Source organism: Danio rerio, chromosome 4, assembly GCF_052040795.2.
Source record: "Danio rerio strain M-AB ecotype USA chromosome 4, GRCz13ab, whole genome shotgun sequence".
Classification (NCBI taxonomy): domain Eukaryota; kingdom Metazoa; phylum Chordata; class Actinopteri; order Cypriniformes; family Danionidae; genus Danio; species Danio rerio.
Genome location: NC_141024.2, coordinates 81,050,575 through 81,075,716, shown reverse-complemented (window position 1 = coordinate 81,075,716; position 25,142 = coordinate 81,050,575). Strand labels below are relative to the sequence as shown.

General features: G+C 44.0%; 1 protein-coding gene and 1 long non-coding RNA gene across 2 annotated transcripts in view; one reads left to right on the top strand and one right to left on the bottom strand.

The window, feature by feature from the left end:
* Positions 1-4,675, top strand: part of LOC103910701 (uncharacterized) — a 177,088-nt gene extending 172,413 nt beyond the window's left edge. Inside the window, 2 exon segments of the mRNA XM_087250072.2 lie at positions 1,860-3,150; positions 3,152-4,675. Of these exon segments, the coding sequence (XP_087106198.2) occupies positions 1,860-3,150; positions 3,152-3,389 (1,529 nt within the window). The 3' untranslated portion in view covers positions 3,390-4,675.
* The window catches only part of LOC147845107 (uncharacterized), a 133,132-nt gene that overhangs the window by 74,451 nt on the left and 33,539 nt on the right, over positions 1-25,142 (bottom strand). The window lies entirely within an intron of this gene.

Here is a 25,142-nt window from a genome sequence, read left to right as displayed (position 1 = left end):
TTGTGATGACACCAGGTGATCCCACTACATTCATAATGAATCTAGCATGATCTTATGTGGAGATCCTTTGCATTTTCACTTGTCAGGGAGTCATATTCTGCTTGCAGAAGGAGTCTTTTCTAATGGAGCTCTTCGGAAGGTGATGTTGAGTATGTTAAAAGCACATTTTAGATCAGCTTCATTTTGTCTCATAATAGCACAGTTGAGTGCACTTAGATGTACTTAAGTTTATCTTAAAATGTACTTAATACTAATTTTTAGTAAATTAAATACAAAATTAGTTTGGGAAAATCGAGCACTTTTAATACAGTATTTAGCACACTTTTTTTTACAATTTGTATATTCTTTTAATATATTACTATTATACTTTAAATTAGTCATAAATATATTTAAATGTTTAAAAGTAGGGTTCACGTGTATTTCTAGTTGTAACTAAACATATATTTTAAAATACAGATATAGTATGTTAAAAGCACATTTTAGTTCAATTTCAGGGTGTCTCAAAATAGCACAGTTGAGTGCACTTAGATGGTATTAAGTTTATCTTAACATATACATAATACTATCTTTTAGTACATTAAGTACAAAATTAGTGTGCGAATAAGCACTTTTAGTACATTACTGAAAAGTGTACTAAGTATACTTAAATAAAGTGCATTTTAGCACACTTTTTTTTCACCTGGGAAAACACTCAAAACAAAACAAAGTTTGCTGGGAGCTCGCAACACGGCGGCCATGCTCGGAGCCATCATATCAAGTGACGTCGATATCAAGAAATTTTAAGATATCAAGAATATAACGAAAAAATGAGTAAATTTGCCCACAGTCTATTGAGTTTTTTTTTAAAGCATTTACTTAGAATATGTCAAAATAAGATGTCCCCAAAAATCAGTTAGTTTGCTGAAACACAGAGAAAGTTTTATTAAGCCTCAAAATCACCCCAGAGTGGATGAAATCCCATCAGCAAAGAAGGGGGAAAGGTGTACATTCCAGCCTTTATGCAGATGCTGTACAGGTATGTCTCATGTCTACAAGGCAAATATTCAGCCGTTCGTTCAGCTGTTACCCCAGAACTTTTTTTCTGATGTGCTTACCAGTCAGGCACAGTATGAACAAGTATTCCCTTTCTGCTAAACAAATTTTAGAAAAACATTTTGTTGTAATTATGAATATAAAAAACAAAAAAAAATAGACCATTGTTATGACCCCCTCGTTCGAGTTGCAACATAGGAGAGCTCAGACAACAAAAAGAATGTATATGCAACTTAATTATTATACACAACAAATAAAACAACAAATCAAGAAACAAATGTCTAGGGGAAAATAAAGAAAATAACTAACTTTAACTACGCATATAAATAATGCCAAACAACGCCCAGTAGCCACACTATCCTACAGAAGCTAGCTCACTCTCGCATTTATATGCTTTGAACCAATTGGGGGGCAACCATGGCACCTAATTAGGATCTGCCACATCCAAACTGGAATACTGGGGTCGTCCACCATTTACACCTTTCAAATCTGTGCCTTATCAATGTGACCAAAATTACTTTTATGATCAATTATGTAAGAAACTCTAAAAACTGGACTGACACCGTTTCAATTTACAGTAACTTCTATGTTAAGCGACTTTGACCCAGTTTACATTGTAAAAGCACTAGATAAATATAGATGAATTAAATTGAATCTGCTTAAATGTGTACATGTTAATGGACCAAACAAAATATGATCTGATTTATTTAACATTTAATGTGCATCAGAAATACAGTGTGTGTAGACAATGTTTCCAGTGTCTTTTCACTTTTCAGCTTTTGATGAGAGTTTTTAAGTCTTAATGAAAACTTTTTTTTTTATTTCAGACCTGATTGAAGAGAATGAGGGGAGTAAAGAGGAGAAACATCATGTGAAAATTAAGGAAAAAACTAATTTACAGACTGATGGTGTTTTGAAAAGGAGAGACAATAATCGTTTCACCTGCACTCAGTGTGGAAAGATTTTGACAAGCAAAAACAAACTTAAGATTCACATGATAATCCACACTGGAGAGAAACCATTCACATGCACTCAGTGTGGGAAGAGTTTCAGCCGCTCATCATCCCTAAATCAACACATGATGATTCACACTGGAGAGAAACCATTCACATGCACTCAGTGTGGGAAGAGTTTCAGCCAATCATCACACCTTAATTATCACATGATGATCCACACCGGAGAGAAACCATTCACATGCACTCAGTGTGGGAAGAGTTTCAGCCGCTCATCATCCCTAAATCAACACATGATGATTCACACTGGAGAGAAACCATTCACATGCATACAGTGTGGGAAGAGTTTTAGGCAATCATCATACCTTAATGAGCACATGATGATCCACACCGGAGAGAAACCATTCACATGCACTAAGTGTGGGAAGAGTTTCGTCCGCTCATCATCCCTTAATCGACACATGAGGATCCACACTGGAGAGAAACCATTCACATGCACCCAGTGTGAGAAGAGTTTCAGCTACTCATCACACCTTAATAATCACACGAGGATCCACACTGGAGAGAAACCATTCACATGCACTCAGTGTGGGAAGAGTTTCAGCCAATCATCAGACCTTAATAAACACATGATGATCCACACTGGAGAAAAACCATTCACGTGCACTCAGTGTGGGAAGAGTTTCATCTGCTCATCATCCCTTAATCAACACATGATGATCCACACTGGAGAGAAACCATTCACATGCACTAAGTGTGGTAAGAGTTTCAGCTGCTCATCACACCTTAATAAACACACAAGGATCCACACTGGAGAGAAACCATTCACATGCATACAGTGTGGGAAGAGTTTTAGCCAATCATCAGACCTTAATAAACACATGATGATCCACACTGGAGAGAAACCATTCACATGCACTCAGTGTGGGAAGAGTTTCGTCCGCTCATCATCCCTTAGTCAACACATGAGGATCCACACTGGAGAGAAACCATTCACATGCACTAAGTGTGGGAAGAGATTCAACTGCCCATCACACCTTAATCTACACATGAGGAACCACACTGAAGAGAAACTATTGACATGCACTCAGTGTGGGAAGAATTTCAGCCAACCATCACTCCTTTATCTACACATGATAAACCACAATGGAGAAAAACCCACAGCTTCGGTGTGGGATGAGTTTCAGCAACTCCTCAGACCTTAATAAACACATGAAGACCCACACTGGAGATAAACCATTCACATGCACTTGGTGTGGGAAAAGTATCAACCAATCAGTAAACCCTAATGAACACATAAAGATCCACACAGGTGTGAAAGAGTATTTGTGCTTTGAGTGTGAGAAGACTTTTATTACAGTTCTAAAATTAAAGCTGCATCAGACGTTTCACACTGGAGAGTAGTGATGGGAAGTTCAGATCATTTTACTGACTCGGATCTTTGAGTCTTGTTCATTAAGATGAACGAATCTTTTTTCGAGTCATTTCGTTCATTTGGTTCAATTTGCCAAAATATTATTAAAATGTTACGAATTGCTTCCAAAGACATCTACAACTAGCCCAAAAAGTTGATTGCACGTCAAATAAGTCATAAACCGAATATAAGGAGAAAATAATTCAATGTTGATCTGCTCTTTTGTCTATGAAGGCATTTTTGTCTCTTTGCTCAGCTCACCTTTTCATGTCTCCAAATGTCAGGGGTTCATTCACGTTACACTGACAGTCACATATAAGCCGATAGGAGCCATGATCGTTCGTTCATCACGTGACAGAATGACTCAAACCCGAGGACTCGAAAGATAAACAGATCAATTCTTTTTCCGACTCTAAAAGTGCATGATTGGCCTGTGATGAACGAGTGACTCAGACCCGATAGAGGACTCGAGAGGTGAGCGGATTAATTATTTTTCCGGCTCTAATTGCATATGATTTGTTTCTGCCAATGTGATGGAAGACTTGAAATTAACGATACTACCTGCACAAATGTGCGCACGCACGGATGAACGAATCACTCCCTGAGAGGACTCGTAGTTCCCGAGTCATATTGAAGATTCCTTCAAAATGAACGAATCTTTCATGAATGACCCATCACTACTGGAGAGACCATACAAGTGTTCACACTGTGACAAGAGGTTTAATCAGTTACCACATCTGAAAACACAAAAGAGGATTCACACTGGAGAGAAACCGTACAGAACTGTTAAGTGTCTACAGAATTAGACAAAAAGTTTCACACATGACATGAATGCAGCAAAACATTTTCTCGTGTGTAAAGGATATTTTATGTCTGAATAATATTGAAAAGGCTAAATGATGGTATACTGTTTTCCAACACTTCAGTATGTGGGGTTGTAAATGTTTAAACATCATTAAACACAATGATGGCGGCTTAGAGTTTCAAAAACGGCGGCTTAACAGTTTCAAAAACATCTGGCAAGCAGTACCTCTGTGGCTTAAAATCTTATTGCTAGGGATTTTACTGGTGCGATTACATCTGTTTGATGATGTTCTCTGTCTGAGTCTCTGAATGAGAAACATCACTGGGAAGACACAGCACATCAAAGAAGGTAGAGCTCCAGGACGGTTAGTTTGCAGTATACCAGGGCCTCAAGTTTAGAAAGCCCATTCTATTGGACTGTGTTGCAGCTTTTATTAATAAAGTTTTTTCCCCTTCGGATGGGGAACTTTAATGCTATAAATGGATTTAATCCACGTATGGGGATTTCGTTCAGACAGCCAATCGTCTGAAAGAGTATGTAAATGGGCCAATGAAATGGCAAATTAATTTGCAGCATCAGCTTGCGCACCTGATGCTTGTTGCAATCAATTCAGCATAAAGGCACAGCGAAAGCAAGACACAAACATTTTCGCTTCAGCGACTTCAACAGCCTTCTGAGAAAGTCGATGAGGGTTCCTCCTGCTGATATCCAGCAATTTCGAGTGAACGAGAGCGCTTTCCTGGTCCAGAGTGTGTACACGCGGCGGCAGACAGTCGAGCTGGGCTTATCCTTGCCTGGCGTTCTTTGGGTCCGGTCCTCCAGAGCGTATAAAGTTGCAAATTTCCTAAAAAAGCCTCACAGTCGTGCTGCACGTCCTTGTCAGGATGGCGCTCCGACTGTGCGTTTCTGGATGCAGTGGTTTCCTGTCCCTGGATGATGGGCACGAGCACTGCGTTGCATGTCTCTGGTCCAGCATGTTAATGCGGTGCTCGCAGGCAGTTTATGTTGTTATTGCGATGCCATGTCTGTTGCGCAATTAAGATCACAGCTAGCCCTTGCAAAAGGGCGAACCACCCCAGCTGTCCCCTACACTGCACAGGTAATCAGGCAGGTCTGAGGGTTCTAGTGGGAGATTATCTGTCGCCTCCGGACACGCGGACCTCCCTCTCCTCCAATCGCTCCATTCAAGCTTCGAGCAAGGAAGCGATCCGTCTAACCAGATGGTAGCCCTTAAGTTTGATGACACCGTGACCAGACATCCACTGCAGAGGTGAACAGTAGGCTCACGCAGTCCTGGAGGGCACCTTTTTCTGCCCGTGCTGTGTGTCCCTCCGCCCTCACCACTCTTGACGGTGGAACAGCCAGGGGGTATGAGGTGATTTCTCATGTCGAGCGCATCATTGCGGTCAATCTTTGTCAGCGTGGCGCCTCTTCTTGGCGGGGTCTGCCTCGTCCCCCATCCAAATCCTGAAGGTTATATGCCTCTCTCGGAGCAAGAGCTTACAAGGCTATGGGCCAGGCTGCCTATCCGCGCTACCAAGCACAGGCGCTGGCCCAGCTGCATGAGTGTGGGTCCGACCAAAGCTTGCTACACAAGCTCTGCATTGCAACCAACTATGCTCTTTGGACCACTAAGTCCGCTGCATGTGCGTTAGGGAGGACGATGTCCACATTAGTGGTCCAGGAGTGCCACCTCTGGCTAAACCTGGCTGATAAGCGCGAAGTCGACAAAGTCTCCTATCTTGACTCCCCCATATCCCAGGCTGGCCTGTTTGGTGACACCGTTGGTGAATTCACCCAGGAATTCAAGGCAGAGAGAGAGCAGTCTGATGCGATGGATAATGTCATCTATCGGCGGGACCGTAAGCCCACTCCGCCCGCCGAGCCATTCACATCTGCTGCTCCTCACCGATGGCGCCCGCTTACGAAAGCTGCCCTGCCCCTGCCTGCAACTCCAGCGAAGGAGGCAAGTCGAGCACCTTGGAAGCAGACAGAACCCCCCCTCACCCTCCCACCCCCCCGGCCAAAGGCGCCTTTAAGTCAGGTAATTGGACCGCAAAGCATCCCTGAGACGGGTCACCCGGAGAAGAAGGAATTTGCACTTTCTCCGCTGGAGGGCTGGACCCCATTTCCAACGGCACTTTTCAGTGCCACGCAAACATCAAAACACTTTTCCACTTCCCCGGATGTGACAGCCTAAACTCTGGCAGTCTGGGACACTATGCCTTCCAGCTCACAGGTTCTGTGCATTTCGCCAGTGGCTCACAAGCACTGGAAGGACGATCTCCTTTCTCCCACCCCTCGATCCCCCCCTCCGGAGCTTGGGTGCGAGGTGAGAGTGAATCTCTTGCTTCCAGCTCTTCCACGGGACCCTCGCATTTCCCGGATCAGCACACCCACTCCGCGCTTCCCCACTGCTGGTACGTCAGCGATTGTAACGATGAGTTCATTAGCGAGAGCTCTGCCTGCCTGGTTAGCGCTGGTCAGCCCTTCGCGGTGGCTTATTCGTACAATCAGACTCTGCTACGCGATTCAACTAGCAAACTGCCCCCCAAGTTCACGGGTGTGTATTCACCAGGGTCAGCCCCCTGTCTGCCCCTGTCTTGTAAGAGGAGATTGCTGACCTGAAGGACGCATTCTTCCATGTCTCCATTCTTTCTTGCCACCATCAGTATCAGTGGTTTGCGTTCAAAGGTCAAGCTTAGCAATACAAAGTCCTCCCCTTCGGGCTCTTTCTGTCTCCGCATGTCTTCACCAGGCTCGCGGAGGGTGCCTTAGCGCCCCTTCGGCTCGCAGGCATCCGCATACTCCATTATCTCGACGACTGGCTGATTTTAGCCCACTCTCAATAGCAATTGATTATGCACAGAGACAAAGTGTTTCGATACCTCCACCTGTTGGGGCTTCAGGTCAACCAAGAAAAGTGTAAACTCGCCCCCATGCAGTGGATCTCTTTTTTTGTGCTCGAGCTGGACTCGGTCACCATGACAGCGCGCCTCTCTGAAAAGAGCGCTCAGCTAATGCTGAAATGTTTGAGAGTTCGACGACAAAATAGTAGTCCCACTGAAATTATTACTGAGGCTCCTGGGGCATATGGCATCCGCAGCTGCTGTCACTCCGCAAGGATTACTCCATATGAGACCACTTCAGCACTGGCTTCATGATCGTGTCTCCAGATGCGCATGGGACGCATGTCTGTTTGCTTTCCCCAAGAACGCTCATTGCCAGTTGTTCTTTTCCCTGACCGAGGGCTCTCTCGACAGGGATGCACTGGCCCACAGCTGGCCTCAGGGCATGCACAAAATATGCGTTTCCCCCTGTGAGCCTGTTCGCACAGTTACTGTGCAAGATCAGGGAGGACAAGGGGGAGGTTTTGCTAGTTGCGCCCCTCTGGCCCAACAAGATCTGGATGTCAGAGCTCTCCCACCTCGCGACTGCCCTCCCCTGGCTAATCCCTTTGAGAGAGGACCTACTCTCTCGGGGACAGGGCACCGTCTGGCACCCTCGCCACAATCTTTGGAACCTCCACGTGTCCTTAGACGCGAGAAAGACTTGGGTAACCTACCAATTGCGGTGCTTAATACCATCACCTAGGCTAGAGCCCCATTCTCGAGGCGCGCCTATGCCCTGAAGTGAAGTCTATTCACTAAATAGTGTGTTTCTTGCAGAGAAGACCCCCGAAATTGCCAGATCAGCGTTGTGCTTTCTTTCCTCCAAGAGAGGCTGGAGAGCAGGCTGTCGCCCTCCACACTCAAAGTTTAAGTGGCTGCCATCTCTGCTCATCATGACGCTGTGGCTGGCAGCACCATGAGAAGGCATAACCTCATCATCCTGTTCCTCAGAGGCGCTAGGCGAATTAATCTACCCCGCCCCCCTCTTATGCCCTTTCAAAACAGAGGTTGGCCCACTGGATAGTGGATGCCATCTCCCTTGCTTTTGAGAGCCAGGGCGAGCCGTGTCACCGAGGAGTGCGTGCGCACTCCACTCGGATCATCGCATCCTCTTGGGCGCGTGCTTGCGGCGCCTCTCTAACAGACTAATGTAGAGCTGGGCTGGGCAACACCTAATACATTTGCAAGGTTTTACAATCTGCAAGTGGAGCTGGTTTCCTCAAGGGTATTAGGTAACCCTTGGTAATTGAGGAAACAAGGAGTTGAAACACGCTTGCTGCTCAATTCTCCCTAACAGAGATATGTGTGCTTTTTCACTCTGACAGGAAAGTTCCCCGCTTAGATGAGCCCTGCAGATTCATCCGAGGCTCCCAGCACTGACTCAGCGGAGGAGTCACTCGCTGGCCCATTACATTGTAGGTCTGCCCACTGGTCAGCCTGCTTTTTGGGTATAGGTGCCCCCTATGTGTGATCCCCACTAGGTGAGCCTATATGCTTATTCAGACACAGTGCACATACGCCCCTCTCACATACAGACCCGTGTCTTCCCTCTCCGCTAACCATCTTATTATATACGTACTCCCCCTTCTCAGGGCTAGTCCATATATTTTGTCATCATATCTCCCCATTTGGGTAGCAGGTGGCCTCCACAGCGTCCTCCCCTTCGAGACTGCACGCTTTCCCAACGTATTGTTGTATTTAAATTCCTAGTAATTATCTAGATGCTTGCGGCTCCAGAAAAATATAAATCCGTAAATCTTCTTTGAAGTGGGAAAGTTAGGGCCAGGGATCACATTGGAAGACCGCACCTCTCTATGAAGCAGGTGCGCTCACGCTATGCCTGACTATCCTCTCATCGGAGGCGAAGCTAAGATGCAGTCATTATGGTGTTTTCCAGACATTTCCTCATTTGTGGATTAAATCCACTTATAGCATTGAAGTTCCCCATTCGAAGGGGAACGCTCTGGTTACTAATGTAACCCTTGTTCCCAGAGGAGGGGAACGGAAATGCTATATTGCATCACCATAATGATTGTTCCTTAGCTGTAGGTATTAGTCTCTTCAGCTTAAAAAGGTTAGTGTCTTCTTGCTTTCGCTGTGCTTTTATTCTGAATTGATTGCAACAAGCATCAGGTGCGCAAGCTGACGCTGCCAATTCATTTGGCATTTCATTGGTCCATTTACATACTCTTTCGGATGATTGGTTTTTTGAACGAAAATAGAAAGGATTAAATCCACTTATAACATTTCCGCTCCCCTCCTCGGGGAACAAGGGTTACTTTAGTAACCAGAGCATTACTTTTGGGTTTAAGACTCTGTTTTACTACATTTACTTTTTCGAGTAGAATACAAACTTGATGAATATTTGATGATTTAGGCAGAGCGACAGGTATTAAGTTTTACAATATTAATACACTGTGATGATCCCAAGACTCCAGATTGGTGTATGTGGTAAATCCTGATTGGATGCCTGCATTACTCATCAAGGGGTATATAAAAGTTGTTGTGCTAAGCTGCTAGCTACTCCAGGACGCTGTGGCTACTCAGGAGTCCTCCTGTCAAGACCTGCCATCTCATTGACTCTTTAAATTTATTGTTTTGTTGTACATTACTTAAATCATGTAGTTAAGGTGTTGTTGTGATTATATGCCAAGTTCTTTATCCTCATTATTATCTCTAGACATTTGTTGGTTGCTTTGAGTTACATTTTATAATAAATAATTTGCAATCAGGCTATTTTGTAGGGTTATCTCTCTTTTATGTTGCAACTCAAACAGGCTCTCTCAGGAGGCATGGACCAGTGCTCAAGATGTCTCAGACTGAAGGCGTAATAATGAAATAACTGCTCAGGTAGCCCCAACCCTTTTTAATATACTGGCTGTTGCGATGTACTCCAATGCAACCAAGTGTGTCCGTCCTTATATTAGCAAAAGTGGTCTGACACGCCCTTAATGTGTTTGCGCCCTGCGCTTTGCACTTTGCACATGGATCGTCAAAATAGAGCCCTATGAGGTTGCATGTGAGGCAGGAGAGGTAATTAGTTGCCTAGTGTCATTAATTTACAGGTCCTTTTCTCTGTCCTATCACAATACGGCATACGGGCTATAAAAAGAGGGAAGCATTTGCTACCTGGGATGCGTCACTTGATTAGTTGCGGCGCCGTGAACGCGCTTCGTCACTTCCCACACCTGTTGAGGGCGGTGAGGGGTTTTGATCGGGCTGGAAGTTGCTTCGCCTGAATTGTTTGGCTGCAATCGCCAACGCTAGAACGCATGTAAGGACTGGAAAAGGTAAGCAAGCGTCTGTCTCATGTTTTGATTGTCGCGATCGTTTTGGAAACGCTGTGTCCGCTTTTCTCAGCTGCGAGAACCAGATGCAGGTGCGCGACTGTTTGTTGGCTGTGCCGGCTGTTGACTGAAATGTACGTGCTATCTGCCTTTTGAGTGACTGATTGAACCCCGATTCCCTTCGGTGAGCAGTAGGTAGGTGTTTACATGTAGTTGCAAATGGCTTATAGCAGATTTTGGACTTTATCATGACGATTGACTTATTTGTTTAGGCTGGGTGGCACTCCGCGAGGGGAGCTCCGTCGGGCGCTCTGCGTCCGTGTGCGGCTACAGTGCTGTCCTGTTTCCCGTGTTTTTTTCTGTTTTCTTAGATTTTGTCTTTGTTTCCTTAATTGTTTATCTTTTTGAGTTGTTCTGTCTTTGGTTTACACAAGGACTGTTTAACTTTATTTTCTTGTTGGTACATTTATCTATCTTCGTTTGTTGGGTTTCATTTTCTTTATTGGATAAATCTATATAGTGCGGCTGGATTTATTTGTTTGTTTTTATTATTTTGACATTCATCCAGCATGTTTTGATTTTTCCTTACATTGTGCGTTTGTGTGAATCTTTACTGTTGTATTTTCATTATTATTGTTTCATTTTATTTTCTCTTTAGTAATTTGGTTTAAGATTTAATTGTTTCCTCCCCTTAAGGCGGAATTTAGTTGCTTTTCTTTGTTTTCATTTATCAACTTCATTACATTTGTATTTGTTTATCTAATCATTTACTTGTGTAAACTGATTTATTTTTTTGTTAAATTGCAGGGCAGTGGTCTGACTTTAAGGCCGGTGACAGAGCCAGAGCTCCCTGGGGTGGGAGGCTAATTTTATTGGACATTTTAGAATTTCTCAAAGTGTGTAGTGATCACTGTGTGCTGGTTTGTGCGTGTGGGTGCTCTCTTATTTTTACACAGAGGATTGTAGTGGTTTTCACTTGCCTGAAGTATAGCCTGGCCACTTTCCCTAACGCTGGCGAGCTCTGGCCCTGGGGCACCTTCATAAATTTACAAACTGTCATGTCAATGTCGACATATTGGTTTTAATCCTGTTTTTATTTGAGATTTGTAAATAAAGAAATCTATTTTTGTACCGTGCCAATGTCTCTGACTGCAATTTGGTGGAACGAACTTGTGCGTGCCTTTTATATGGGTGGTGCGTGTATTTAAATTCTTTGGGTGAAATTCCCAAGGTGGCGTAGTCGGGTAAATCATTAATATTGTCAGATTGGAGGTCTAGCTCCATCCGCCCACCTGCCACCCGTCACATCTTGGCATAGTCGGCAGGATACCCACCCTAATTTAGCGTCAGAGACATTGGTGTTTTTTTCTTTTCTTTCAGTTTCTTCAGTTTTTTTTTCAGCTTCTTTTTGGGAAACAGGACGGCAGCTTGTGGTCTTTTGTAGCCTCGTTTAGTGGTTCCCTCCTTCCTGGGTAAGTGTATTTTCCTCTCCTTATAATAATGGATGAAGAACTACAAGAATTGCGAGATTTGGTTGTTCAATTAAGAGCTGATAACGCGCGGCTGCAACAGGCTCAGGCGCCGGTTGGGTTGCCTGTCCCTGATGCTGCCCTCCCTAGCACCTCTGCGGTTCCGCCTGTTACGCCGCCGCCATCTGGCGTTACACCAGAGCGGTTTGTTTTTGTTCCACGAGATCGGCGGTGCCCAAAGTTTAATGGTAAATCGGGTTTGACTATTGATGAATGGGCTGAGGAGGCACAGGCATGCATGAGGTTGCGCTATATGTCAGTAGCTGATAAAGCTTTCTTTTTAATTGATCATTTAGAAGGAGAGGCCAGAGAGGGGATCAGATATCGTTCTGATTTAGAACGTGGGGACCCTAACCGAATTATTCAGGCATTGCGTGATGTCTATGGTTGCTCTCAGTCATATGTAGCCTTGCAAGAAGCCTTCTTCTCAAGGAAGCAACTCGAGGGTGAGACTCTTTTAGAGTTTTCTCTTGCGCTCATGGGCTTATTAGAAAGGGTTAAAAATAGAGCGCCACACGTTTTCCCCAATGCAGAAATTTTGTTGCGTGACCAATTTGTGGAGCATGTCAGAGATAGTGCCCTGAGACGCGAGTTGAAACAGATGGTTCGTCGCCAGCCTACTGCCACCTTATTAGAGGTCCGTAGTGAGGCAATTAGATGGGAACAAGAGGGGATGCCCGGGGGAGCAAGGGGACGTAGTCAGTCGGTCCCGTTAACTTATGGTATCCAATATGGGGTACGCAGTGAAACACCTTTGGGGGTAGTTAGATCGTCACAACAGTCCGAGTTGGGTGAACTAAGGGAAATGCTGCGGCAACAACAACAGCAGTTAAACCAGTTAACTCAAACATTTGCACGATTTCAAACGTCACATGCTCAGAGTAATTCCTCTCGATCAGGTCCAATTGTTTGTAGGCGGTGTCAACAGCCAGGTCATTTTGCCCGTGATTGTAGGGGGCAAAGGAGTTTCCCACGCCCTCCTCAGGCTGCATCTGGTTTTGTTACAGCTGAGAATAGACGACAGCGCTCGCCCCAACCGTCGGGAAACTAGCCCCCACCAGGCTGCGGAGTAACAGCCTGGGTGGGGAAGGTATTGACTCAAGTAAGATTCTTGCACACCACTCAGTTTCTAAATTGATTTCTCCTTGCCCACATGTGACCGCTCTCATAGGGGGTGTTGCAGTGCCCTGTTTGGTTGACACCGGCTCCATGGTGTCAACAATTACAGAGGGTTGTTTTCGGCAACATTTTGAGCCATGGGGCCTGGACCGCCTTCAAAGTTGTCAGTGGTTGCAGTTACGAGCAGCTAATGGGCTCACTATTCCATATGTGGGCTACTTCGAGTTAGATGTAAAACTTTGTGGCAAGTTAGTTACTGGGTGCGGCATCCTGGTGGTTCGGGACCCTCCAGATGGTATGAGTCTGGAAGTTCCTGGGGTACTGGGGATGAACATCCTCTCCCGGTGCTACCAGGAACTGTTTGGACAGCATGGTAATGCTCTGTTTAACCTACCTGTACTAACACAATTGCCTAGTGTGTCGAGCGCCTTACAGTACTGTCATCAAGTAAGTGCTAGGAAACCTTCTGATCATGTGGGGTGCGTACGGGTTCGTGGGCGTAGAGTGTGTCGCATCCCGGGTGGCACAATGAAGTTAGTGGCTGCAACTTGTTCGGCCCACTATTTTGGCCATGTCGTTTTGTTTGAGCCCCCAGAGTCTGGTCTACCTGCTGGACTTTTGGCATCACCAGCTTTGGTAAGCGTAAATCGGGGAACAGTCTATGTACCAATAGTAAATGTTGGTGCAGTGGAGGTAGTGCTTCGTCCTGCAACAATGATGGGTAATTTGAAAGAGGTCTATATAGTTAGTCTGCCAGCTGGGGTTAGTGAAGAAAAACCAGTGGCTGCTATGGTTCAATCTCATGGTGTGGTTGGGAGTCCTTTTTTCAATAGATTGAGTCGCTTGATCTGTCTGTTCTGTCTCCTCCTGAGCAGGGTCAGGTTCTGGCTCTTCTGCAGAAGTACCAAGCTGTGTTTTCGGATCATGAGAGTGATCTGGGTTGTACCAGTCTCATCTCCCATGACATACCGTTGTTGGATGATGCTCCAGTGCGCCAACGCTATCGGCGAATACCACCATCTGAGTATGAGGTAGTAAAAACCCATATTAATCAGTTGTTAGAGGCTGGAATAGTTAGGGAGAGTTGCAGTCCTTATGCGTCCCCGATAGTCTTGGTAAAGAAGAAGGACGGTGGCCTGCGCATGTGTGTTGACTACCGTCATTTAAATGCCAAGACTAGGAGGGATGCATTCCCTCTGCCTTGCATTGAGGAGTCCTTGGACTCCTTATCTGGTGCTCGCTGGTTCTCTACGTTGGATTTGGCCAGTGGGTATTTGCAAGTTCCAGTTTCTGAGCAGGATAAGCCGAAAACTGCGTTCTGTACACCGTTTGGATTGTTTGAATGGAAGCGTATGCCCTTTGGCCTTTGTAACGCTCCAAGTACGTTCCAAAGGTTGATGGAGCGGTTATTCGGGGACCAGCGGTGTCAGTCCCTGCTTTTGTATCTTGATGATGTTGTGGTGTTTTCTTCCTCCATAGACCAACATTTGGAGAGGCTGGAAATGGTACTAGGTCGTCTAGAGAAGGAAGGGCTCAAGGCCAAGCTGGAGAAATGTGCTTTCTTCCGGCGTGAAGTAAAGTACTTGGGTCACGTTATATCTGCTCAGGGAGTAGCAACTGATCCAGGTAAAATAGAGGCGGTCACGCATTGGCGCTGCCCGGGGACCGTGTCCGAGCTACGAACATTTCTTGGCTTTGCAAGCTATTATAGGCGTTTTGTGGAAGGGTTTGCTAAACTGGCTGCCCCCCTCCACAGATTAGTAGCAGAACCACCCGTCACACATGGAAAGTTCTTTGTGACCTGATTGTGGGCGGTGCAGTGTCCAAGAGCAAGGCAAGAGGGGGCAGAGAGCAGCAATGAGCATGAGTGAGCTAATGCAAAAAGCTCATTTTTAATGTTGCAGTAGTTTTTTAAGTGATCTGGTTTAATCCATGCCAGTGGCAATGGTCTTCCAATGAGCATGGAGTTGCCATAGAGGGCGGGCCCGCGCCCCATACCATTATGCTCAGAGTAAGTCATTAACATTCTGCTTGGTAATTTAATGTGGTAAAATATCTTCTTAGTTTGTTACTATCTTATATCAAATGTTACAAGACAAATACTGTTTTTGATACTAGCTTGTCATTTACACCAATGTATTGCAAATATCCTAGCTTTTGTTAAGTACCAGACATCATACATTTCAGACACATCCAGAAGTACACGGCAAATTCATTGGTGTTAAATTTCAAGTGTTGTGGTAATTCAGAGTAAAGTGTTAAAATTCTAGAGTTAGATAAAGGTACAATAACCCTCTCGGCGTTAGAAGCTGATTTGCCTCCTTGTCATACAGAGTAACATGTATCTACCTTTGTAGAAAACCCTTATATTTGAGAAACTAATTAGAGTGTCTGAAATCTCACCACACCCTCATTCACCTGGCCCTTAAATTAGTCAATTAGTTTAGTCCACTAGACAGAGGCAATGACCACAAATAAGTGAATTCAGACACCTGCTGTTGAACACCTGCTGTTAACAAGCACAATCACTGAAGGAATAAGAAATTGAAGGAAGAAATAAAACTACAGACACAGCCTCACACCAAACCAACTGAATTAAAACAGAGGATTAAACAACTCCATTAAATAATAGTATAAGCAGCTTCACTGATTACAGTTTGACTTCATTTCTGTAAGAATATTTGACAATGAACAGAGGTTTATAGTTTTTTTATTAAAAATATTTCATTTGACCTCACCATCATAGAGATCAGAGGCTGCTTATTTAAGCTCTTGAAGCTTTACTCTTATATCCTAATGTTTCTCTGACTGTTATAGCTGTGTTTCTAAAACTCATCAGCTATAGCAAGAAAGGTCAAGAGAAACTATACTGTTTATGCTTAATTGTTATAGATTTAATTTCAGGTGTTTATTAAGTTGATTCATAAAAATATGCAAATATAGTTGTATTAAAACAGCTTGGGACAATACTACTGGCAGTCTGCTGCTCTTCATAGAAAATTCAACAAACAATTAGGATGCAATTAATAATTAGAGTGTCATGCACTAAAAATTCAAGCTCCAGCTTGCTCATATGACACACAGGCATCAAGAATCAGGACATGAACCTCAACCGTGGTTGCTAAAAAAAAAAAAAAAAGCTGCATAGTTCATGCTACAATGCATGCTGGGTGCCAGCATAGTACAAAGCTCCCAGCATGCATTGCAGCATGAATAAATTATGCAGCTTTATGTTCTTACAATCTCTTTCTTTTCCTGTATTTTGTGTTGTTTTTGGCAGTTGATATTTCAGTAGAGTGTTTTTTTTTTACTTGATTTTTATTTTTTTGTTTGTCACCATTATTGAGATTCAAAGACTAATTGTTGATGTCTGTGTGTTTTTGAGTTCTGCAATAGTTCAAACATTATCATTGTAAATATGGTTTTTATTTTATTTTATTGGAGCTTCAGTGGTTTCATTTATGTATATTATTTATTTCTCACACATAACTAATATGATACTGAATTAAAAAACAAGCAGGAAACGAAGGCTATGTTATCATAAATAATCTCTTCAGACTGACACTTTAATTTTCTTTCAGCTTTCCATACTATATGTATAAATAGTGTAATTCACACTAACTATAGCAGCCAAAATAAAAGACATTTATAGTAAGAAGTTGAAGAGCCTGACTAAAGCAGACTCTGTCCTCCATCATGGTGACTTCAAATGAACAACGGAAATTTCATTAAGAGCTTTTGTTCACATGACAGAAATAAAGTCAAAGGTCAGTAATAGGTGAAGCTCCTTGATAACTTGTTTAATGTGATGAGTTGTTTTAAAGATGTTGAAAAATAAAAATTTTTATTGTGTAATTTGTTTTATTTTTATTGATTATTATTTTATTTAGTTTTTTCTGAGTTGATTTCATCTTTGGTTTTGGCTTGTGTTTTTCTGTCCTTCAGTGATTCTGCTTGTTAACAGTTGTTCAACAATAATTCTCAATCCTCCTTTAATTAGACACTTAATTGTCTCATTAACTTCATCACTGTCTGAGTGTTCAGCCCTCTGTAGTGAGGACACTAGTTAGGATTTTGCTCTGGAATTTAAGGCTTACGTGTGTTCAAATGAAAAATACAGACTATGGGATTTGTTTTTAACAGAAATATTCTGGAAACTGAATTTACGAATGTAAAATGTTGAAAACAGCAGATTACTGGCAACCACTGCTGCCAGTATTTTGACATACATTTAACAGATATTTTACACAATAAGAGTTTGCTAATTAACACTCTGGGTGTTAAAAATTTTAACACTTTCAAAAGTGTTATTTTAACACTTATAGTGGTTCCCATATGTAACATATTGTAACCTGCATTCTGGAGATAAACATTCCATTTAACATTCCAGAAAACAACCTGGGTGAATCGCCAGGACAATAAAATCACTTGGTGACGAAAAATCTGGCTTAGTAATCCCTGGTGACATGTTAAGAAGTCTGGGAGACTTCACAGAACCACTCTCTGCCTACTTCAAAAGAACGTGACAGATAAGATAAGAAAAGGAAAAAACCTCTAGCCCACATTCTGCTCACAAACAAGACATTCCTCAAAATTAAACAAAGACATTTATAACCCAAATCTCTTGTTTAATTTCATTTAACTTTTGTAATGTGTACAATACCTGATATAGACTATACACATTCACGCTTGCAGGCCTTTTTAAAAGCATCAATGATGTAAGGATATGGGAACTATGTGATGTACTTGTAGAGTGTTTGGTGTCAATAGAATGCCCTGGACATTTTATAACACATGATGCATAGATCGAGACCATAACTCGCATTGCTTTATTCTTTAAAGCCCTGTATTAAATGCCTGTCCGCATGCTTTAGGCGGGCGCTCAAATTTGCATACGAGCAGCCCAGAGACAAAGGAAGGTTCGCGCGCAAACTTTCCCCTGAAATCATTGGTCAGAATGCTGTACGGGTTGTCACGTGACCCGCAGGTATAAGCACACTTCCCCCAAAACATCTGGGCAGAAAGAGAACGTCCCAAAAAGGAACATCATTGACGGTGGTCCCTTTAAGGGCCACACGGCTCTTCACAGCCGCATGGACTTTCCCGCCACGTTTTCTTTATTTTCCGGCACAGTAAATTCAGTTTAAAGTTTGCGATCGTGTTCGTCCGAACTGCACTACAAACTTCACGCATCAAAGGACATCAAGAGTAGTTTTCATCACGACGGAAGAGAGACGCATAAGAGAGACCTCCAGACATGGAAGACCAGGTGATTTTAGTCATGCGATTAAGCTGTGCCCCCTTTTATCAAAAAGGTGTGTTTTATAACCTTGGTGGTCCGTAATGGTGCGTGTGGAACTGAAAGTTTTGTCACTCTTTTATCTGAAATCTATACTTCCTAGCTTTACTATTTCTCTTTGCTGTTACACGTTCTATAGACCCGATATCTCCACGTGGTTTACCTTTGTTTTGTGTTTAATGTATGTTTGTGCGTTTGTTTGTTCGTTACGTCTGACTAGTCAATAAATTCCATTATAATCAAATGAATTGTATTGTTTGCCTCACGGGAAAATGTCACTGAAATACAGATTCCCCTGCCTAGCTATTATAAGTTGTTTAAAACTTTTGAATGATTAATCTACTTCACAAGAAGTAGCAATTAAATTCCCTTTTTCTAAATGAATAGATTACAGCGTCCGCTCGGAAGAGCGGCGGCTCTGCTTGTGTTCGTTTGGTCAAATTAACAATAAGTTGATCCGGAATATTATTGATTAATAATAATTCGTTATTGTTGATAATCAATATTCATAATCTGGGAATCCGCTCGGTCGCGCGAGCATGATCATTTACAATCATATGTTTGTTTGACCAAACTGACTGAAGCTTAAGCCGGAATATTAATAATTAAGAATAAAACGTTATTGTTTATTATTAATATTCATAAAATGAGCTAATTTCATGCTACATATATTGGTGGAGAATGCGGGCAGTTTTCCAAACATTTTCTGTGAAACAAACTTTCCAATTCATTGTGATTTATTAAGCGCTATAGGAAAAAAAAGGACCGCGAGAAGCATTTCCTTTTCTTCAAAGCTGGGAGGACGGAAAGCCTGCTCCAGCTATTCTGTTCACTAAACACAGCAGAGAGCTGCCCGTGTAGAGTGTAACAATTTAAACTGCAGTTCATATATATTTTGAATCGATTTTGCTGAGACGCACGTTCCGCAAATCATTTAAATATATTAGTGTGCCTGTCGGAGGAAAAGACACCTCTCTCAGCGCTTGTAAGACAGTTTGGAAACCCCAAACCTGTCCGTTTAAAAGGCCTTTATAGCTAGAAAACCTCTAGACTATTTCTCCCGTGGTTTCAAACTGTTAGATTAGCTGCCTAACGTTTAACCTCTTTGCTTCGCCGCCGTGCGAAATTAATTTCAGAACTGCTGGACTGGTTCTAAATTAATGTATTTCGGGAGCTGCAAGCTTGCCTGTTAACCGCTTTCTGACGAAAGGAATTCTCAGAACCATAAGCGTGTTTTTAAATGGTACCAAAATCTGATATGGATGTGAATTCCCATATTTCAGTTATGTTCGTCCGGACCAAATCTGTGTACAAACGTGCACCGCCTCGAGAGACGTCTCGTATTTTATGTTTGTTTGTCTAATTGTAATGGTCGAATATTATTATCAATGTTACGGCAACATGATATATAATGACCGCTTGTGCGAATCTTAGTGGTTCGCGCTTTGCCTTCGTGAAGTCAGCCGCATACCAAGTTATGAATGAGAACTCCTCCCATTCATAAATCGGCTCTTCGAGCGCTCATTGACTCCTCGTCCACGTAACTCGTGCGCGCGCACGCATGCGTGAATGACGTAGTCACCACCCCAAAGCATAAGATCCGCCTTTCAGGAGGCAGAGTTGGTGACGCGGTTTACTTCACAGGGCAAAACCACTCGCTAGCTTCTAACGACTAGCCTTAAAGTAAACTAACCCTTCGCGTCTTAATATTACCAAACTGTTAGCACAAGGCTAACCGGATGCGAAGCGTAACTCGTAACAACTTGCTAGCGGCTAACGCCAGCTAACGTTAATGCTTAAGCAAACCAACCCTTCACATTTTGTAACTAACAAACTTTAGCACAAGGCTAACCGAATGTGAAGTGCAACTCGGAAACATCTCCCCCTGTCTCCTTCTGCTCTCCTCACATCAGTTCCGCCCACCATTGTGTCTCAAGTGGTCTGAAATGGTCAAACAGTTTGGAGTTAATTTGTTTTAATTTCGATTAAGCATTTTATTTTCCCTGTTATCATTTTATCCAAACAATAGTTTAGTTACCTGAGTATAGATTATTGGTCTGTTTTTATTTCTTTTGGTATTATGAATTATTTTGTTACTTTCAATTTTTTAATTAATTTTCTGCCTTCTGTCTTTTTCATTTTAATACCGTGGTCCAGTTTATTTTGTTATTACTTGATTTTTAATCAAGTTCCCAATAATCTATTCTACACTTAGGTCATGTTTAATTTTAATTTTGTTGGTTTTGCTATTTGGGGAATAGCCTTTAATATCTCTATTATTATCATTAATAGGCATAATTTTTCTTCCCTTTTGATATCATTCCATCTTTTCCTCATGCCTTATTTATTCCCTCACCTCTTAGGTTATAGGGAAAGTATAACTATATTAGGGCAAGTATTAGTCTGAAGCTAAATTCAGAGCTATCAATCTATAGATCCCACATCTGATCAAAACATGTTGGGCTAACCCATTAATGTTTGTAGATGCCCCTGAATTCTAAGGCACTCTTTCTACTTTTTCTAAGCCGTCCTGTACTGCTTTTACCTATAGGGGATTATTATGATTATTCTTTTAGATTCTTTGATGCCGATTTAATTTTCCTTTAGCCTCCCTCCATCACAGGGTGATAACCTTCTCTATCTATCAGATACTACAGCATACTAAGATTCCTACTCCAACTGGCTCGCCCAGAATAGTAGATCCATAGTACTGCCCGTATCCGGACCCGAGTCCTCTGTGCTTGTGTGGTTAAGCGTACAGGTTATTCAGGTTGCAGATCAAAAGATTGGGTTCATCGGTCTGACATAACTGACCCCTGCTGAAGGATGCGTTAGATACCTTGGCGTTTTGTCTCTCCGGCTTGTGTGGATCACAGTGGCATCAGCAATCGTACTCCAAGAAGCACCATCCGTGTCAACTGGCATACGATCAATCTTGGTTAATTACCCTGTCATGATTCCACACACGTGCCCGCCTGAGTGAGATTGGCCACCTCATTCTACAGGCCTAGAGCGGCACCGGAATCATCAGGCAAAACCCAATTTTGAATCATGCCAGGAGGTCAGTGACTTTCTTGAGTGCTACGTATTGTGCTAAAAGCCTACGATGTGTGAGTTCACAACCGAGTTACATTATAGGCAAGTGATCTGATAGCGACTGCAGTAGGAGTTGGGGAAAGTCTAGTCAGATAGCACGCTCTTGCGACCTTCATCTGATTGCCTTTCACTCATCCACCAAGTGTAAATAGCATGTAAAACCTAGTCTAAACCTAGCCCACTACAGGACTATAAAACGAACATTTTAGACATGCCCATAGGTTTGCTATTCTCTCTCTCTCTCTCTCTCTCTCTCTCCCTCGTTTCCCATCCTTGTCTGTCTTTCAGTTTTATTTTTATTCATATTTACTGATATCCATATTAGTATTTTCTTTCATTTTACTTTCCCTGTACACTCGTTCATCCGAGCGAGGTGCCTTTTTGCCTAACTTAACGTTAGTATTCTTCATTTTTGTTTTTGGGTTACTGTTATTTTTATTTACTTAATTATTTTTATTTACTTTGACCTGCTCAGAGACCACGCCATGGAGAACCACCAGGGTCATTTAAATAATTGATTGATAATTTGCACAGTCTGGCACATGACTAAAAGCCTTGAGGCCAGTACGTAGATATCAACTGTTATTTAGCCACCCAAATTCGACATCCGAATTGTCCGGCCCCCAGAGGATCCTTAGAAGGACCAACGTCTAGCCGGCACATACCCCCTAGCTGACAACCCTGTCAGACTGATAATATATCACAATGCTAACATCCACTCGATTTGGCCATGTGGGTCTCTCTCTCTCTCCCTTGTGATCTCTGTCTCACCCAACAGACCAGCATGTCAAGTGCGCCCAGCCCGCTGCTCACTGGGACCAACTGGAGGCCTGGTTAAGTGCTTAACCCACAACCTCCTGCCCAACGACGCCATGGAGCTGCAGCGGCCAAGCAGAGAACAGCTGGACGTCTGCATTAATCCGCTGAGGGCGAACGACCTAGCCCGGAGCCATGACAGCCAAGCCCAGACTCAACTCTCCAGGGCCCTGACACACCTCACCCTTGCACCGGCCAGACCCATAGGAAAGGGTCTCAACCAGCTGGAGCATCGAGCCCAGGACGCCTGCAAGACGACGAGGGAAAAGGACGCCGAACTTCTGGAGCAAATGGACGGACTACACGCGCCCCGATGGAGCTACAAGCGGACAACGCACACAAGGAGCGACGAGAGGAGAAAGCCAAAGATGAACTGAGTGTAAAGCTACAAGCTGAAACACTATTAGAAAAAAGAGCAGAACTAAAGACAGTGAAGCGCGGGTCAAAGCCTCTAAAGTCAACGGCTGAGGGCCCGAGCAAAATTCCAACACGGAACCCAACAAAGAGACTTTTAAGCATGAACCTACCAGAGTTCTCCCAGAACTGTCACATTCCTACAACCCATGTGACTACCTGAAAGGGGAAGTGCCACAGTCAGCCCAAAAGCCAAGACTGGCTAGACCAGCAGAGGGGGGTGAATCCAACTCATACTGCCCCGCCAGCCAGCATTCCAGCAACGCCCTTCAGCAACACAGGGCCAGGACTCCCTCCAAAGGGGTCCCCCATGACAGACATCATCTGTCAGCCAAAGACTTGAACCAGCTGGCCAGGGACATGCCAACTTTCACCCCAAACCCTGCTGGAGGCGACGACACGCACTCCTAATTTTAAGACATTGACTTTTACACTTTTACACAGAGGCCAAGTGCCACTCTCTGTGACAAACTGTATCTGCTAAGAATTACTTCGAGCCGTGAGGCAAGAAGTTTCCTGAATCAACAGCGCCGTGCCATCAAAGCAGATTACGAGCCGATGCAAGAGCTCTTACTAGAGTGTTTTACCTGACCCCGTGTCAGAGTAAGGACTGATTGTCGCCATGGGTCTCAGAACAGCCAAGAGACCTCACAAGCATACTGCAGTCGACTACACCAACCCTACTTCGAGACAGGAAATGAGCCACGGACGGAGGAGTTCACCTTCCAGATCCTCTCTCTCTCAAAAGCCTGCTTTCTGTGGTGAGTCCGCACACGGGCAATGCCCTGCCCCCACGCCCTGACCACCCAACAGCGGCAGAGTTTAGCTCATAAAATCTGTTCAAAACAAAGACTGCTTTGAAAGCCTATCAAACACCTACGAGCTACCCTGTCTCAGAATCTCATCCGGAGCTGACTTTAAAAGGCACGTTACTGTTTCCCAGCCGCAAGACTTTCAACAGTGAGTTAAAGCCTTTCTCCGCCAGCAGAGGACAGCACCGCCAGGAAGGCGCATGTCCCAACACCAGACAGGATGCTCAGAGACACACTGGGACAAGCCACTCACCACAAGCAGCCCAAAAGGAGCCTAACAGCAACCAAGGAATGACCAGCCTGCAGTAGCTAGGAGCTCAAGCAACCAGCATCCAGCTAGTTACACGCCAGAGAAAGCCAAAGGTGAAAACCTGACACCAAACAACGGCACCGTGGCGTCATGAGCAGCAGAACTACTAAAAAGCTTGAAGGGGCCCTACAGGAAGTCAAGCCAGACTCCTTATGACTAGAGGGGGGTCCAAAACCATTTACCCCCCTGAACACCTGCTTTCTGCTCCATCCCCGCAGAGTACTGCGAGTCCAACACAAGCTAAAGACTGTGCATCTAACTGCAGCATCACGCTTCCCCCAAGAAGCAGCCAGTGCCACCATGCTTGCAACCTCAGGTACCAGGAAACACTGGTCTGGTTGTTTGTTTACCTCCTGAGCCACAGCTCACCAACCAGCCACACCTGCGTACAAACAACTGCTCAGGCCCCTGCACTTCAACTCTTGGGGAACCTGAACAAAATGGCGTGGCAACAACGCGCTACTTGGCTGTAACCGTGGAGATGAAACAAAGATGAAAAACGCGCGTCAGCACGGGAGCAGACCTCACAATAATGTCATCTTTCCTGTTTGAGTAACTCAAAGCAAGAGCTCAGAGACTAAAACGAACACTTAATTGCCAACCAGGCAGGCTGATTGTGCAAATCATACAGCCCAACTGAGGTTCAACTCACATACATCGCTCCCATTCAAGTAACTACTGTCCCATGACTGCAGTGCACCCCGTGTACCCGTCGCCAATGGGCACATACCTGCTGCTGAATGGTAAAAATCCGCTGGATATGTTTGAACCTCTTTCGAACTTTGAACCCCTTTAAAATCTGGGCCCAAGTGCGAGAACTTGCTCACAGCCGTCAGGTCAACCCCAACAGACTGTCAGGTCACCGAGGTCGCGGGAAACTGCTGGAACCCGCGAGAACCCAAACTCAACAACATAGAGGGGGTCAAGGTCGCTACTCTGCAGCCTTCAAACCAGCTAGCAACCCCAACGCTTGCTGCCCCAGGCCTCAAAGGGCTTAATGTTGAATAACCGGACTGTGAATGACATTGTACTTGCACTGTGAGCAGACAACCCAGCAGCCATCAGCCTCGCACGGTGCGACACTCCGCCTGAACACACCCCCAGACCTGTGTTCAACTCACAAGCATACACATTACTGTCCAAATGCTGAACTCTCACACATGACAACTGCCCACAGCATTTGCACATTGAACTTGAATCGGATGGTTGACCCTTCCTGTCCTAACTCTCACGGCCCCGCCGCACGATGGTCACATCAGAGCTAATAGCCTGATACATCTTCAGGCATATATATAGACACCTTTAACGACCGGTGATAGGCACCCACACTTCTCACAGCCAACCACGATGGCTGTCACCCTCAAG